General features: G+C 35.5%; 1 protein-coding gene across 1 annotated transcript in view; it reads left to right on the forward strand.

Moving 5' to 3' along the window:
* Positions 1-1,030: 1,030 nt before the first annotated feature.
* Positions 1,031-16,571, forward strand: part of LOC150083721 (enkurin domain-containing protein 1-like) — a 43,412-nt gene continuing 27,871 nt past the window's right edge. The window contains exons 1-2 of the mRNA XM_090378583.1: positions 1,031-1,113; positions 6,428-6,546. Coding sequence (XP_090234709.1) covers positions 6,435-6,546 — 112 coding nt within the window. The 5' untranslated portion in view covers positions 1,031-1,113; positions 6,428-6,434. The remainder of the gene's footprint in view (positions 1,114-6,427; positions 6,547-16,571) is intronic.

Here is a 16,571-nt window from a genome sequence, read left to right on the forward strand (position 1 = left end):
AATGGCCGCCCCGTTCGCCAGACAACACCCTGTGGAGCATCTTTGGGACTCTGTAGAAAGGTCTGTTCGAGCTTTGGATCTACCACCCAGGAATGCGACAGAATTATGGACAGCGGTGCAGCAAGCATGGATGGAAATACCTTTGTGACTCTCTTGTGAACTAGTGAACTCAATGCCTCGTCGTGTGACTGCGAGGGCGAAAGGTGGGCTTACCCGTTACTAGATAGGTATCCCTTGATTTCTGCCCACTCTGTGTATAAGCTTGCTTTCTTGCATCATATGCCTCTATTAAAACTATACTATTATTTTTTTTAGGCCACCCCGAATAATTAAATTCATCTGCCGTGCTGTGTGTGTCTAATGTCTGTTAATTGCATATGTTCTATGGTCGATTTGTCTGTTTTGCTGGACGAAAAACCCCAGTTTCTTGGGGGGGAAACCTTGCTATATACGCTTGAGACTCTCTCTCTCTCTCTCTCTCGCCAAAAAAAAAAAAAAAAAAAAAATCCTGCGTTACTCTAAAAGAGAGAGAGAGAGAGAGAGTCAAAAGGGAATCACCAAGAAAGAGAATGATGATATCCAGTTCAGAACCCTGGGTGTTCCAAGCCCATACTCACCAGATATGAGCCCCTGGGGTTAAGTTTGTCGGGGTCAGGTGAAGGGTATTGTTTCTCCCCAAAAATTGTGATTTTTCGTACAGCAAACAGGTAAATCGACCATTGAACATACGAAATTTTACATTAATATTTAAGACGCAATACATAAATATATAAAACGCAATACATAAATATATAAGACGCAATATGGGTTAAGTCGCTGATGAGCCTAAATGGATTTCCCTCAACTTTTCCTATCATTCTTCTCTAAACTCTGTTAGCTCCTTCCGAAAACTCTGGAGGTGGCGTTGCTGTCCTTTAAATATCTACTTTGCGACTATGTTGCAGTACGTTTGATCTGCTTTTGTGAGATGTTTTGAATTTCGTGAAGTATATGTATTTTAATGAAGTTGAGGGATTATAGTGCTGGCTTTTCAATTAAAGTGTTTTTATTTTGTGTATACAGATGATATGGCAAGCGATATTTGATAATGGTTAGAAATCACTGGACAAAAAGGTTGGTATGCTTTTATTGCGTATTATTTACATAGCAACATGTTCATAATATAGCTGTATGTCCCTCTTCTTATTTATTTATTTATTATTATTATTTTTAAAGTTTTAATGTTAGGGAACTGTCAGGTCGATAATACCACTGATGTGCCGAATAATTTTTTTAGTTAGTCTGATATATGAATTATGAGTATTAAATCAAGCTTCTTATTTCAGTTTTGTGAAAAATGTTTATTATTAATCTTATATCAGTTTAACTCCAGAATAAAAACGTGTTACGAATCGTGTATCGGTTTAACACCGGAATTAAAACTGCATTTAACACCTGTACTACCACTAATGGTACCATGCAGTTTGTTTGTTTTTTGTTGTTAAGCTCTTCCTGCTCAAGAAAAGACTACTGCATCTAAAAAAGCAATTGACTTGCTATTACCTGAAGTAAGTATTATTTACAAAATTTTAATTCTGCACTTGTAGGTCACATATACCATGAATAAGATATACCGAAAATGGTGTTTGTTATTGAACCATATAGGAAGTATTACTTTGGAAGTTTTGTCCATTCAAAAACATTTTCAAGTTATAGGAAATAGTTTTCTCTTATATTTCCAGTAATAAAATTGATGATTAAACACTAAAACTGTCATCTTTTTTGGAACAGCATGACTCTATTTTCAAATATTGTGAGGATTAAGGCAATTTCCCTCAATTTTTGCCTCTTCTATATAATCCCCTACCTCTATTTCCCCTCCATCCCACCAGTAATACAATTTAACCAAGAATAAAAAGTGTGCATGTATACTCTCATATACACTAATGTTAAGATCATAGTAAATAAGTTTGAAGTACTGGTTAATCATTTGAACATTGTAATAATATCTCTGATATTCCTTCAACATTCACATTCAAATGATTAACATAATGGATACAAAATTTGAATGATTAACGCAATAGATTAAATTTGAATGATTAACGCAATAGATTAACATAAGCAATGCAGAATTTGAATATGGGGAGTACAATGTGTACAGATAAGGATAGACAGGATAGGAGCGGGAGGAGTTATGCTTTTAGTTAAGAATTATATAAAGTTTAAGGTAATGCATGCAGGTGACAAGGGTGGCCAGTGCAATGTTAAGTCAGTTTGGTGTGACATACACACTGGGAAAATAAAAATGAGAGTAGGAGTGTGTGTTATAAGCCTAATAATTGTGATTAGTACAACAAACAACTGTACAGACAAATAGAGTGGGCCAGTAAATCAGAATGCCTTACAATGGGGGATTTTAACTTTCCAGATATTTACTGGAACTTATGGGTTGGTTGCACATATACTAGCAAGACTTTTGTGGATTTATTGGTTGACTGTTTTCTACTGCAGCGTAGAGAGGCAACAAGAGAAATAGTCTTGATCTGATTATCAGCAGTGACTCTTCAATAATTAAGAATCTGCAGACAAAAGAACCATAGGTGGCAGTAATCATAGTGTATATGGTTGTGGGATTTATTAAAGATGTCATTACCATCGAGGCCAAAGGGAAGGGCTTTTGCTTTCATAAAGGTGACTACAGTAGTCTCGGACAGTTTTTCAATTTGTACGGTGGAATCAACTGATGATGTTACTAGTTGCAAATTCTAAATGGGAAACATTCAGGGAAGTAATTGCAGAAGCTGTTAGGCTTTTTATACTGTTTAATAGATACAATTCCAGGCTTAGATCTAAATGTGTCAGATGAACTGATGAGACTGGTAGCAGAGAAGAACAAGTTAATGTATGTGGTGCATTACATTTTGGTTTGTTCTATTTCTTTTTCTGTGATTAATAGAAATGAAAAGTAAAGTTATCTCCTTATCAATTAATTACTGAGATTATAACTTTATAGAACACTTAATAAAACTATAGGTTTAAATTCTGTGAGCTTAGCCATTTAGTTTATTTAAAACTGCATAATATTTTATTACTCTCTCATATTACTCCTTTTTTTTTTGCTGTTTGTCTCTTTTCTCTCTTTTTATATATCTCTTTACAAGCGACATCACATTCAGAAGTGTCTTGCATAGCAGTAGATACGAAGCATGCACAGAGTGTCTAAAGCTAACAATGCTGCCTTAAAACTACATTTAGTGTATGATTTTTTTTTTTTTTGCCATGCAAATTGCATGGAAAAATGAAATAAATCCTAGATCTCTTTGTCTGATTTTAATGAAATTTGGTTTGAATCGAGAAATAATTTTAACAAGGCTATACACAAAATTTCAGGAATTCTATCCACTAGGAGACCCTCTGTTACACGCAGACAGGTGGATGGATAGACATGGTAAAGACAATAAGTGCTTAGCATATGTGTGTGTGAATTATCAGGTGGTACAGTAGACATACATTATAAATACAGAAAACAATGGACTCATCTTTGAACCTTTGGAAACTCCACTAATAACATTCGTCCACTGATAACCAATCTGTCTTCTCTCATTTAATGTCTAATTAATGACGCTTAATGTATTTAATAAATATTCAGGGCAAAGGCCTCAGGTTACAGGAAAATTTACAGATATATAAGTTAGTGTTTATAAGCTAGTTTTTGAGTAGTAAATGGATGGCCAGTGCTCAAAACAGAAGGAACTGGAAAGTTGCTGGAGAGGCCTTCATCCTGCAGTGGATTGAAAATGGCTGATGATGATGATGAAGTTAGTGTAAATGCATCTCATATTGTAAAGGAATTCACAATGAGATGTAATGAAATGATGCCACTATAACAATCTTTGGTTAATTTACTGCATATAGTAGTAGTAGTGGAAAATGATGCAAGAAAACAAGCTTATATAGATTCAGCGAAATAGCACACACATGCACTTCACCCATCCTTACCTCCACGAATTTGTCTAGTTCTTCCTTGAATTTATTCATTCCAACTACTTCCACAGATGGAAGCCTATTCCAACAATCAACGACTCGCTGGATGAAGGCAAACCTCCACACATCATCCTTCCACAACTTAAATTTATGTCCTCTCGTGTGTGTAGTCTCAGCAAGAGGAAGAATGTCATTCACTTTCAGTTTACTCAATCCATTCAATGCCTTAAACACCTCATTAAGATCACCCAATAGATAAGTTTCTCTGAGATTACTGCTACCTATATGCAGTACCTTGCATTTGTCAACTTTAAATCTTCAACTGCCATTTCTCAGCCCATTGATCTGATATTGATATTTCTAAATCTTGTAGTAGCATACCGTCATTACTATCGTTAACACCCTGTTAACCTTTGTATCGTATGCAAACTTTGACATTAAGCCTGATATCCTTCATCAATATCATTGAAAAATATTGAAAACAACAATGGGCCCCTGGAGAACTCCATAATAAGATTGGTCCACGAAACGGAGTGTCCATTGATAACTATGTGTCTTCTTCCACTTAACCATCCCTTTAACATGCCCTTAATACCACATTGCTACAGTTTATACAGCAGTCTTTTATGTGCAACAGAATTAAAAGCCTTCCTGAAATCCAAGTATAGTAGAGCATCAGTTATTCAGAATAATTAGTATCAGATCTCTTCTGGATAGCAGTAAATTCTCTTATAATGTATTAAGGTAAAAGAAAAAGACTTAAATTATGTGAAAAAAAAAACAAATTTATTTAATTAAGAAAATAATAATAACTTATATATGTATGTATATTTGGATAGATATTTTTCTGCAAATGTTGTGGAAAAAATTTAAAGTAATTTTTTAAAATAATTGTCAATCGCTTTTTGTTTTGTTTGTTGTGACCTATGTTTTTTGCTGCTAAATCTCTCAAGTTCCAATCAACTATCAGTTTGAGTATATTGCATTCTTCCTGGTTTTCTCCCTGTTTCAGTGCTGTTTCTTTTCATTGACATTTCACAGTAAAAAAACCGAGGAAAAATAATAAGTTGCACAGTTTCGGGCCAATATTATTCTTATCAAATCTGGGGCTAAACTAAACATAATATGAAATGAAGAGAACGAAATATGTCATGGAAAATTGGGTTCATGGAAGCGAATGACTAAACTCTATTACTCATGCTTTCTGAGAAAACCTATCAGTCCTAATACAACATTTCACCAGATATACAACCTTAAAAAAAAAAAAAAAAAAAAAAAAAAACAGCAGAAATACTCTCGTAGCATAATAAACATTTGTTTCAAATACTACCATTAATAAAAAAAAGAAAAATCAGCCTTTCAAATTATTCCAGATAACTAACGTTCTACGGTATATGATATCAAAATTATTTTTCGCATATAGTTCCTTGGTCACTGCATCATAGTAACCTAACAGATTGTTTAGACAAGCAAATATCTTCAAATCCATGCTGTGGCTGCAGTATAATTGCATTCCTGTCCAGATGGTCCTGCATTACTTCTTTAACCAGTGACTCCATTATTTTCTCTGGAATAGATGTTAAGCTGATAGGTCTGAAATTACTTGTCACTTTTTGATCCCCATTTATGAATTGGGGATTCTCTGGCTAAGGGTTTTCTCACCTCCTTTGCTGCTTCCCTTAATATAATTGAATAGATTCCATTCACCCCAAGTGCATTTTTTATGTTCAGCTTTAACAGTTTCTCTTCCACTTTTCTTTCAGTTGTCACAAAGTCATTTAGCTCCCTGTTGGAGTTTGATAAACTTCTGATATCCCTCTTGTAAAGTGTTCCTCATGTATGAATGTAGATGCAGAATATCTATTCAGTTTGTCAGTAACCTGAGCAGGGTCATCAAGAGTTAACCTGTTGACATCAGATGGCCCAATGTGATTCAACCTCTTCCTTCTACTGTTAATATAAGCATAGAAGGCTTTACTGCTTTTCTTAGCATTCTTTGCCTTCTTTGTAACTTGATTACAGACTAATTTATATTTACCATAGGCTTTTGAATCACCTGATAATTTATATGCATCCCATGCACTTTTCTTCTCTGTCACCTGTCTCAGTAATTCATCTGTATACATTTAGGTCTAAGCCTTGAACAGGATTTCTTCATTGGTATGAAAAGCCTGTAAAAACTGTACCATTTGCTCTTCAGGAAATTTCTTTAATTTCCTTGTATGCGAATTTTTATTTTTGTGCTACTTTTGAATTTTCAGATAGCTGGCTTTCTTTTATAATTGTTGTGCACATTAAAGTAGTCTTTATAGGTTTCAGCATTTGTGATTTTATTTGGAACAGTTGCTATTTAGTAGCAGTAATTTAGAACTATTTGAAATTAGAGTGAAATTAATTAGACTGTAATATATGTTTAAAATATCTAATTTTTGTTTTGTTTAATTCTGTGATTTGATTTATTTAGTTGAAATATGCATCATCGAACCATGCAGTCAAGAATTCAGACCCCTCCATGTTCTTCTGCTGTAGCTCATTTACTAATGGAGATTGAAGGGCAAGCTGTTAGGCCACAGCCAAAATCTAGTAAATTTTCTGATTTTTCTCTTTTTATTCTCTTGATCAAGCTGTCCCTTACCTTGACATTTATGAATTAGTCACAGAAAATTAATCACTTTTAAAATCTTTCACAAGATTAAATTTCAATTGAATGTACAGGTATCCCTTGAGATAGCAAAGTAATGTGTTCCTATAAATCATGGTAAAAAGCAATAATGCATATCTCAGAAATCATCCTGTAGAAATTAATTGTATGGTTGGATTGCCTTATCAGGTTCTTTCTTTTGAGAAATGTATGATAAATATATGATAAATATAAAATAAAAATAATTTTTATAGTTAGTATTGGCAAGTGATACAAGCAAGCAAGCAAGCTTATACAAAAAATAAATAAAAACATTTTTAACATCATCTGCCCATGCCCTCTAATAATTTGTCAATTTGTCATGCTTTAGTTTGTCCCTTTATGTGTGCTATCTGAGCAAGAGTAACGATGCTATCAATCTTTAGCATACTCAATCCATTCAAAGCATTGTCTTTCTTGGTAAGAATACTCTTTTGTTCCCCTCGCTAATCTTGTTACTATTCTCAGCACATGTTCCAACAGTCCACTTCCGTTTTAAAATGAAACTTCTAGACCTAGTACTCAAGATGTGGCCTAACCATTTCCTTATACAATGGGATAATCACTAACTTGTCTCTGCTGACAGAATTCCTGTATATAATTGAGAGAACCCCATCAGTTGGCCTAGCAGTCTGTTGTGTGCTTTTCTGCATTATCCACAAAAAGAAGTCAGGTGCTATCAAATCTGGCCAATCCTCATAAGATGTTCACTCCACTTAGCATGTTTGTCTATTGGTTTTTAAAATCTGAAAATTGCATACAGACCTGTATGCAGTTCAGTTATATTCTGAAAATTCTTACACAGCAGATCTTGTATGGACAGAATTTTCTCCTTATGGACAGAATTTAGCCCTTCATTTGCCATTTGGTAGCCAAGTTGAGAGGAAGCTTTTGTTGAGTTTCTGTGAAGAAATCTTCCTTTGGAAATGATTCAACATGATCAGTATTTGACTGTACAGGCCAATTTTATCATGGATTGGTATGAAATGGTTAGCAAGATAACTTTAAAATTCTCCTTTGAGTGTTTGTTATATGCACACACTATGTTATATATAATGTGTCTGCAATTTTAAAACAAAATTTTCCTGTACTTTATGCTACACTTCATACAAGAATGGTTAGAACATAGAATGGTTAAATCCTGAATAATGTAAAGGATGTGGTATAGTTTAAGAACACACAAAAAGAAATGGTAAATTGCTCTGTGCGCGCGCACACACACACACACACACACACACACACATACATATGCAACGTCCCACAATGGCAAAAGATTGACTGATACCTGAATTCAGGGATGCAAGTTGATCACATGAGATTGTCTTGTGGTGCACAGTGTTTTTAATACCAGGTTTGCAACAATGTGTAATTTTTTAAATAATTCTGTCATGCCAAAGATTTTTATTTGAATGTATACAGTACAGTTTGCGCAGTTCTAAAAATTCCTAGCAGCTGGATGACTAGAGATCTGAATTAACTTGATATTTGTTACATACAGTATTTAGAAAAACATTCCTAAGAATAAAAATAATGTGTGTGCGAAAACACTTATATCAAACCCTTGTAAATCAAAGGATACCTGTAATTATTTTTTAGTATGAGGAAAGGTTTTTTGCTTATACTATTGTTAAATATCATTTATTTATATAATAGTCATTTTTATTAATATTAATCAAAAAATCATCATAAATTTCATATTTTTATTTATAGGAATAGTAATATAGTGCAAGGAATTCATAGGCTTTTGTTGCGCTGGCCAAAAAAAAAAAAAAAAAAAAAAGAGGAGGAATAGATAAGAAAACATTATTTGCGTCCCTCCTTGAATAGGTAATTATTCAGTTGACCTTTGAATTTATTCAAACTGTCAGTCTCAACTACCTGTGAAGGCAACCTGTTCCAACAATCAACTCACTGACTAGAAGAAAACTTTCTACAATCTAGTCTAAACCTCTACCCCTGTAATTTGAATTTATGCCCCCCCAAACTTCTAGAATTCTCTATAAAATTGAAAATTCTGCCTTCATTCATTTTACTAAACCCTTTCAGAGTCTTATAAGCCTCAGTCAGATCACCACTGATGTGCCTGGTTGCCAAGCTCTGTAGCCCACATAATTGGAGTCTTTCCTTGTATGGTTGCTCTTTTGCCGATTTCAACATCTGAGTTGCCCATCTTTGGGCCCTTTAAAGAAGCTCAGTGTCTTTTTTTAGATGAGGTCTCTGTCCTTGAACACAGTATTCCAAATGTTGTATTACAATTACCTTATGCAATGGGACTATGACCTCCATATCTCTACAGGATGTTCAATAAATCATCGATAAGACACCTTGGCTGCCTGTTTATACTGCTCAGAAAACTTCATGTCTGTTCATATTACAACTCCCAGATTCCCCCCCCCCCTTTTCCCACTGTTTTTAATTCAACTGCATCAAGCTTATAATTTATTTGGGGTTGCTATTCCCCAAGTGTAAGGCATTGCATTTTACTGCATTAAAATATAGCTGCCTCTTTTCTGACCATTCTTGCAGCCTGTTCAAGTCATCCCATAGGAGTGCTGCTTTGTACTGCTCATTAACTACTCTACCAATCTTTATGTCATTTGCAAACTTTGACATCAAACCTTCTACCCCATCGTTGATATCATTTAAGAAAATCAGAAACAACAGCGGTACAAGAAATGAACCTTGGGGCACCCCACTTCTGACTTTACACCAATCTGAAGAATATCCATTAATCACAATCCTCTGCCCTGCAGCCAACCAGCAATCCATCGTAGAATTTTTACCATAATCCCTACATGTTTCAGCTTATACAATTACCTCTCATGAAGGATGGAGTCAAATGTCTTATTAAAAGCCAAATGAACTATGTCAAAATTGTTCTACACCCAGCTCATGAGTAACTCTGTTAAAATAGCCTAGTAAGTTAGTTAAACATGATTTTCCCTTAACAGAACTGTTGTGTGTCCTTCAGAATGCCATATCTATCTAAATGTCCCTGGATTGCACTCTTAATCATTGCCTCTAAGATTTTCCCTACTGCTGAAGTCGGAATAAGTGGTCTGTAATTAGTTTATGGTCTGTAATTGGTGATACTTTGCCACTTCTTCAATTCAAAGGAATCTCTCCCAAGTCCAAAGATACCCTCATAATTAACTTTAGTGGTTCAGTACACACCCCTGGTGGCTTCCCTCAAAATTACTGGGTATATGCCATCAACTCTAGGATCCATAATTGCCTTTATTCTTGAAAGTTTTTCTAATAAACAGTCATCTGTAATTTCAAAATCATTAATTTCACATGATTCAGCCTCACTTGCACAGCCTCTTCTCATCATCAAGAGTCTTTCTTCAGTCTGATCAGATTTGCTTTTTTTCCCCTTGTATTCACATACATGAAAAATTACTTGTCCCTATTCTTTGCTCTCTTAGCTAGTGCTTTCTTATATGCAGCCTTGGACTCGTTAACCTTATCCATGGTACTATTACAAATCAACTTTTAGCTGTTTTAGGTTTCAGTACTTTTCATTGTATCCCATGCTATCTTTTTTTGCTCTGTTTGACTGGTCAGTTTTGTGTTTGTTCATTTCGGCATCCTCCTGAATTTTTTTCTTAATGGTATGTATATGCTCATGGCTTCTGTGATTTTTTGCCTTAAAGGTATTCCATAATTCAAGTGTATTTACCCTCATTCTGAAATTCTGCAATCCACTCAATTAATAGATGCCATAATTTTCCTTAAACTGTTAAAGTCCCCTCTTTTGAAATTAAAACCAGTGCTTTACCTTTAACTACTGCAACATCTTTCTTCATCATCCATCTAGCGACTGTGTGTGATCACTACCTAGCCAATCTCTCTCTCACACACACACACACACACACACACACACACACACACACACACACACACACACACACACACACACAATGAATCCTGTATTTTAAGCAGCCTGTGATGTTATCTAATTCATAAGTAATGATGAGGTTAAGAGTATTCTCACCCCTGGTATTATTTCTTACATGCTGGTACAAATAATAATCTAGTTCATTTAGAAAAAATTTTCCCCTTCCACTTATTCCAATCAATCTGGATCAGTTTGAAGTCAACCATAAGACGTTTGCACTTGCTTGCCCATTCCATCTGTATGTAAAGACTATCATCATGCTCCTCACAGTCTTCTGGTTTGTAGATTACTCCCACTCACATTATACCTTTGCTTCCAACTAACTCACACCACACAGATTCTATGCTGGCAGATATAACTTCAGATTCAGCAAAAGGTCTTTTTACGCTCAGTATACTTTTGATAAGCATGACACCACCAGCCCTTCTATCTTCCTTATCTTTCCTAAATGCATTATACATACTATAGAGCATGGTTTTCAACTGGGGTGCCACATAATTTGGGTTTACTTAAACTTATTATTATTATTTATAGTTGATGTGTAGTTAGTACCTCTATATAAAGAATAAAATTATTATATACTGTATATATATAATTTGTATTATAAAATGTAATTTTTATAATTATATTATTCTAATAACACACACACACACACACACACACACACACACACACACACACACACACACACACACACACACACACACACACACACACACACACACACACAGAGAGAGAGAGAGAGAGAGAGAGAGAGAGAGAGAGAGAGAGAGAGAGAGAGAGAGAGAATCGAATCTGACAGGCAGAAAATAGAATAGGGGTGCCGCAAAATAAAATAAATGAGTTAGGGGCGCTGTTATTAAAAAAAGGTTGAAAACCACTGCTATAGAAGAATTCATCCTCATTTTCTGGGTTGCATCATGTTTCTGTTAGACCTATTATGTCAGCATTAATTGTCCTAACCAGGAGTTCAAATTCACCTGTTTTATTGACAGCACTCCTGATGTTACTGCAGATACAGTTAAGATTAAGTATTCTTCTATAGTTTACTACCCTGACACACCCCTTGAAGTTATTTAGGCTTGTTTTCCTCTCTTTCTCATCCTGCTCATTTGAAATGTTGCTAATCTCAGAACGTATTGCCAACATTGGCTGTTGTGGCAACAAATAAAATTCTTGGGACGAGTGCAAGCATTACTTTGACCCATACCATCAGTTAAACATGTATCTATATTACCCTTCTCCCCCCGGCCGACCGGGCTAGCCGAGTGGGTAAAGTACCTTCCCGGCAACCCAAAGGTCGCGGGTTCGATTCCCGCCTCGCGCTTGGATCAAAGTACTGCAAAAACCTTGGGAGGTGCAATATGGCCACAGAAGCCAATGCGCCAACAACTACCAAATCAAAAAAAAAAAAACCCTTCTCCCCCCCTAACTAGCAGTTTTCCTGAACCCTTAAGGTATCTAGCTTCAATGATACTGGCAAAAATCCTTGCACCACCTTTGTTCAAATGAATACCATGTCTGCAAAATATATTCCTTCTACCTGAAAGTGCAAGCCATGCTGATATATATAAAAAAATTCCCTTAAGTCATGCAGATTTCCTTGAGCCTTGAGTTAATCCACAAGGCTTTCAGCATATAGTCCTGCCTATTGTGTCTGGCCAGAATTGCAGAATCACCTAAACAAGACTGCAGTAATAGTTAAGACACAGCATGGGTTTGTAAAGGGGAAGTTTTGTGTAACCAATTTGATGGGAAACTACAATGTGGTCACAAAGGAACTGGATGAAAAAAATAATTTTGGTATCATATACTTGGATTTCAGAAAAGCTTTTGATACTGTTGCACATGGAAGACTGCTGTACAAATTGGAGCAGTATAGCATTAAGGGCAAGTTGCTGCAATGGATAAAAGGATGGTTGAGTGGGAGATGGCAGAGAGTGGTAATAAATGGACACTGCTCTACCTGGATTAATGTTATTAGTGGAGTCCCCCAGGTTTCGGTGCTGGACCCATTGTTGTTTTGTGTATTTATCAATGATATCGATGAAGGTATATCAGTCTTAATGTCTAATAATGCAGATGATACAAAGGTTGGTAGGTTAATGACACTAAAGATAGTATACTACTGCAACAGGATCTAGAAAAGTTAGATAGATGGGCTGAGAAGTGGAACTGAAGTTTAAATTGACAAATGCAGAGTACTGGATATGGGTAGCAGTAACCAAAGAGAAATGTACCAACTGTGTGGTAGAATGAAAAAGACCTGGGGGTAATTGTGCAGTCAGATATGAAGTTCTCTGAGCAGTGCAGATGGGCTGCCAGAGCAGGTCATGGAGTTTTGTCAATGTTATATAAGAATTTTGCTAGCAGAGACAAGGAGGTGATTATCCTTTTGTATAAGGCAAGGGTCAGGCCACACCTTGAGTACTGCATACAAGTCTGGAGGCCTCATTTTAGACAGGATGTAGGGTTGCTAGAATGAGTACAGAGAGGGGCAACAAGATTGAAGAAAGACTAATTCTGAAAGTTGCAGCATCTAAGACTAGGCACCTGTGAGGTGATCTGATTGAGGTGTATAAGGCCTTGAATGGTTTGAGCAGGCTCACTGCTGATGGGATACTTCTAATTGCTCAGTCTAAGGACCTGAGGGGGCATACATTTAAATTGAGGAAAGACAGTTGTAGAATAGATGTGCCGGAGATTTGCCTTTAGCCAGCGGGTAGTTGATTGCTGGAACAGACTTCCATCTGTTGTGGAAGTTGATAGCTTAAATAAATTTAAGGCTGAACTGGACAAACATTTGGAGTGACTGGATGGGTTAAATAGGAAGGTGTGTTTTTTTTGGGCTGATGCTGTATAAGCATGCTTTCTTGCATCATATGCCTCTGCTAATGCTAATTGCAGAATTTAAAGTTATAATATATTACAGAATTTAAATTTACAATATATTACAGAATTTAAATTTACAATATATTATGGAAATGGAAATGAAACTGTTGACAAAACTTCAACAATTAGATAATTAAATTTAAGCTTTACTGAATGAAAGTTATGAAGATCCTGCCAAAATATTGATCACAAAAGCTATCTGAATATTAAGCTGTAGCTTTTCAAATACTTTAGAAAATTTTTAAATATTACAGGAATTAAATTAACAAACTATTACAGAAATTAAACTGTTAACAAAACTTTAATGAATTCAAACTATATATTAACTACAGTTTAGGATATTAAATTAAAAAAAAAACAAAAAAAAAACAGAATATTATTCCAAAAACTAACCTGCTCTGAAGTTCTGAAATGTAATGCCACTGTATGTAATCAGTGCAGCAGTATGCTATATGTCTGTACTGGTTGACACCCAACCAGTGGTTTATAGACATACATATGATAAATGCTATGAATAAAGACATGACATAGGCATGTATGTATGAATATGCTACAAGTAAAAACATGATATGATAAATATGTGATATATATATATATATGTAAAATTATTTGTTGCTTCAGACAATGTAATCATACATTGCCATTGTCTTTCTATTATGCACCTATCTCCCAGAAAAGCAGGGTTCTGGGAGGTAACTCTTAGCCAACTGCCAAAGGTTGCTGCTTAAGAAGAGTGTAAAATAAATTTATATCTATACTCCATTATGGCCCCAGTTTCATCATAGTTGCTTTATTGCAGCTGATAGACCAGTGCAATAGTTAATGATGGGCCATATAATTTTTGTGGCAGTGTATGGGCTCAGTCTCACAATGTGCATAACAGGGTCTGTATATATTACTCTGAGACCACAGCCAGCCAGGTGGGAGGGAAAAAGTATGCTATTCATTTACAGTTGAATTTCATTCTGCTGTATACTGACTCTTGTCCTCACAATATGCTATGTTCATGTCTCACCTTGGACAATAAAATTTCTAGACTCAGCCCTGTTGAGAAGATTTTTCCTTTTTGTTTTGCCTTTTTATACTCAAGTGTTTGTGTGTCACTGGTGTGTAAATTCACTGCTACCAACAACATTGTCAGCCTCCATTGCTGATATTATCTATTTGATTAATTAAATGTGAGTAGATAAAGTAGGTAGTGGTTCTTCTGTTTTTGCTGTGGAGACAAAGCACTGAAATTGTATGAGCACATTAGAGGTGGAATTAGGTAGAATGAAGATGCATGTGAGAGCTGACAGATATCTAGTACATCAGATATCAGTTACTTGATTTTTGGGGTTTAAAATTTCCCCTACTAAGGTTATTTTGCTTATAACTGATGTGCATTAATGTTTCATTATTTAATATATGTTAATCTGTTTTGTACAGTTGTCACTGATCGTATAATTTTCAGATGGAAAATTCCAGATTTTCTAGTTAAGTCCAACAGAAATTAAGATCATATTTTGATTGAAGCAGTGATTTTATGGCATATGCAAAAAAGGACAGTGTTTTTATACTATGTATCCCCAATGCATGGTGATTGTTTTGCCAGTGCCGCTTTATGTGCACATTGTGTTTCTTAGCATCAGTAGCCAAATTAATTCATATATATTTTCACCAAGTGGCAAGACCAGAGTTGTGGTGTGGAAAAAAAAAAATGGTGGATGCATTCTAAATGGCTTTTTATTGTGTTGATTTTTTAAAAAAATTATGAGTCATGAAAATTGTGTAAAAAGATACTTTCCACATGCTGCATTCCACATTTTTTTAAATTTGGATTGAATTTATGTTAGACTGGAATTTTGATTAATAGTCATATGTTTCAGACAGTTTTTCATGCCTGTTTTTAGTGGCATGTTAATAAAGCATTTACTTATTGAATAGTCATTCAAATTAAAAACTGAGCAAACTGAGCACAGCAGCATGTTGGTTTTTTTTTTTTTTTTTTAATTCTGTGTGTATACCTGCCTTATTAATGTGGTCTTTAAAGAATTTATCTAATGACATTAATAAGCTAGTTTCAGATATCAGCACTACCATTAATATCCGAAATATTTGCTGAAATTTTTAACCTTTATGACGGCCTGTAGTCTTTGTGGAACACTCTCCATCAGTTTTTGTAATTGTCCTCTGATATTTTTCAGCATTCAAAGTGGCAACCAGTTCAGCTGTTTTTTGGGCAGTCTCTACACACACACACACACACACACACACACACACACACACACACACACACACACACACACACACACACACACACACACACACACACACACACACACACACACAATGATCCAGTACATCCCAAAGGTTCTCTATAGGATTGAGGTCATAGCTCTGGGCCAGTCCAACTTTTTGATGCCCATGTCCTCAAACAGTCTATCACAGCATGATGTGTTGTCTTGCTGATTGAGGGGCGCCTCCGTAGCCAGGTGGGAAGGAGCAGCAGTGCATAGCACATGCTTCTTGATTAGACCGGGGTTCGAGCCCGTCGCCACCAAATACGGAGGATGCGGAAAGGTCAGGGAATAACCACCGCATATCCCGGAGCAATATGGCCTTAGTTGCTAATGCTCCTAAAAACCAAATAACTAACTAACTGCTGATTGAGGTGTAGGCCTTCCCCAATTTGCTGCCAAGATATAGGTAACATTATTGTCCAGGACATCTAGTGGGTTGTGGGGGGGGGGTGAGAGGATTGTTGAATGTGTGATCAACAGCTGACTGATTCCATCCTAGTTTTAAGTGGGACTGAAAGTGGGAAGGTTTGAGGAAAGATGTAAGTTTTTTTTTTTATTTTTATTTCCTGTATATTTTCATCCTGCGAGCAAACAAGCTGGTATATTATAATATCTCTTATTTGCCTTCTCATAAGAAGTGATAATAATATGGAACATTAGAATTAGTGTTTGGCCTTAAAATGAGTTCTTTACAAAAAATAGGTGCAGCATGACTTCATGTATTGACTGGAAGAAAATCCTATTATATTTAGGCATTTCTTTTAATTGTGATGTTTGCTTATAATTTTTCTGCACATAAGATAGCTATGCATCTTTTAGAAGTATTTCTTATTTGGTCATTAATTAAGAGTAC

The sequence above is a fragment of the Mastigoproctus giganteus genome, chromosome 7 (genome assembly GCF_048544385.1).
Source record: "Mastigoproctus giganteus isolate SK-2022 chromosome 7, ASM4854438v1, whole genome shotgun sequence".
NCBI classification, from domain to species: domain Eukaryota; kingdom Metazoa; phylum Arthropoda; class Arachnida; order Uropygi; family Thelyphonidae; genus Mastigoproctus; species Mastigoproctus giganteus.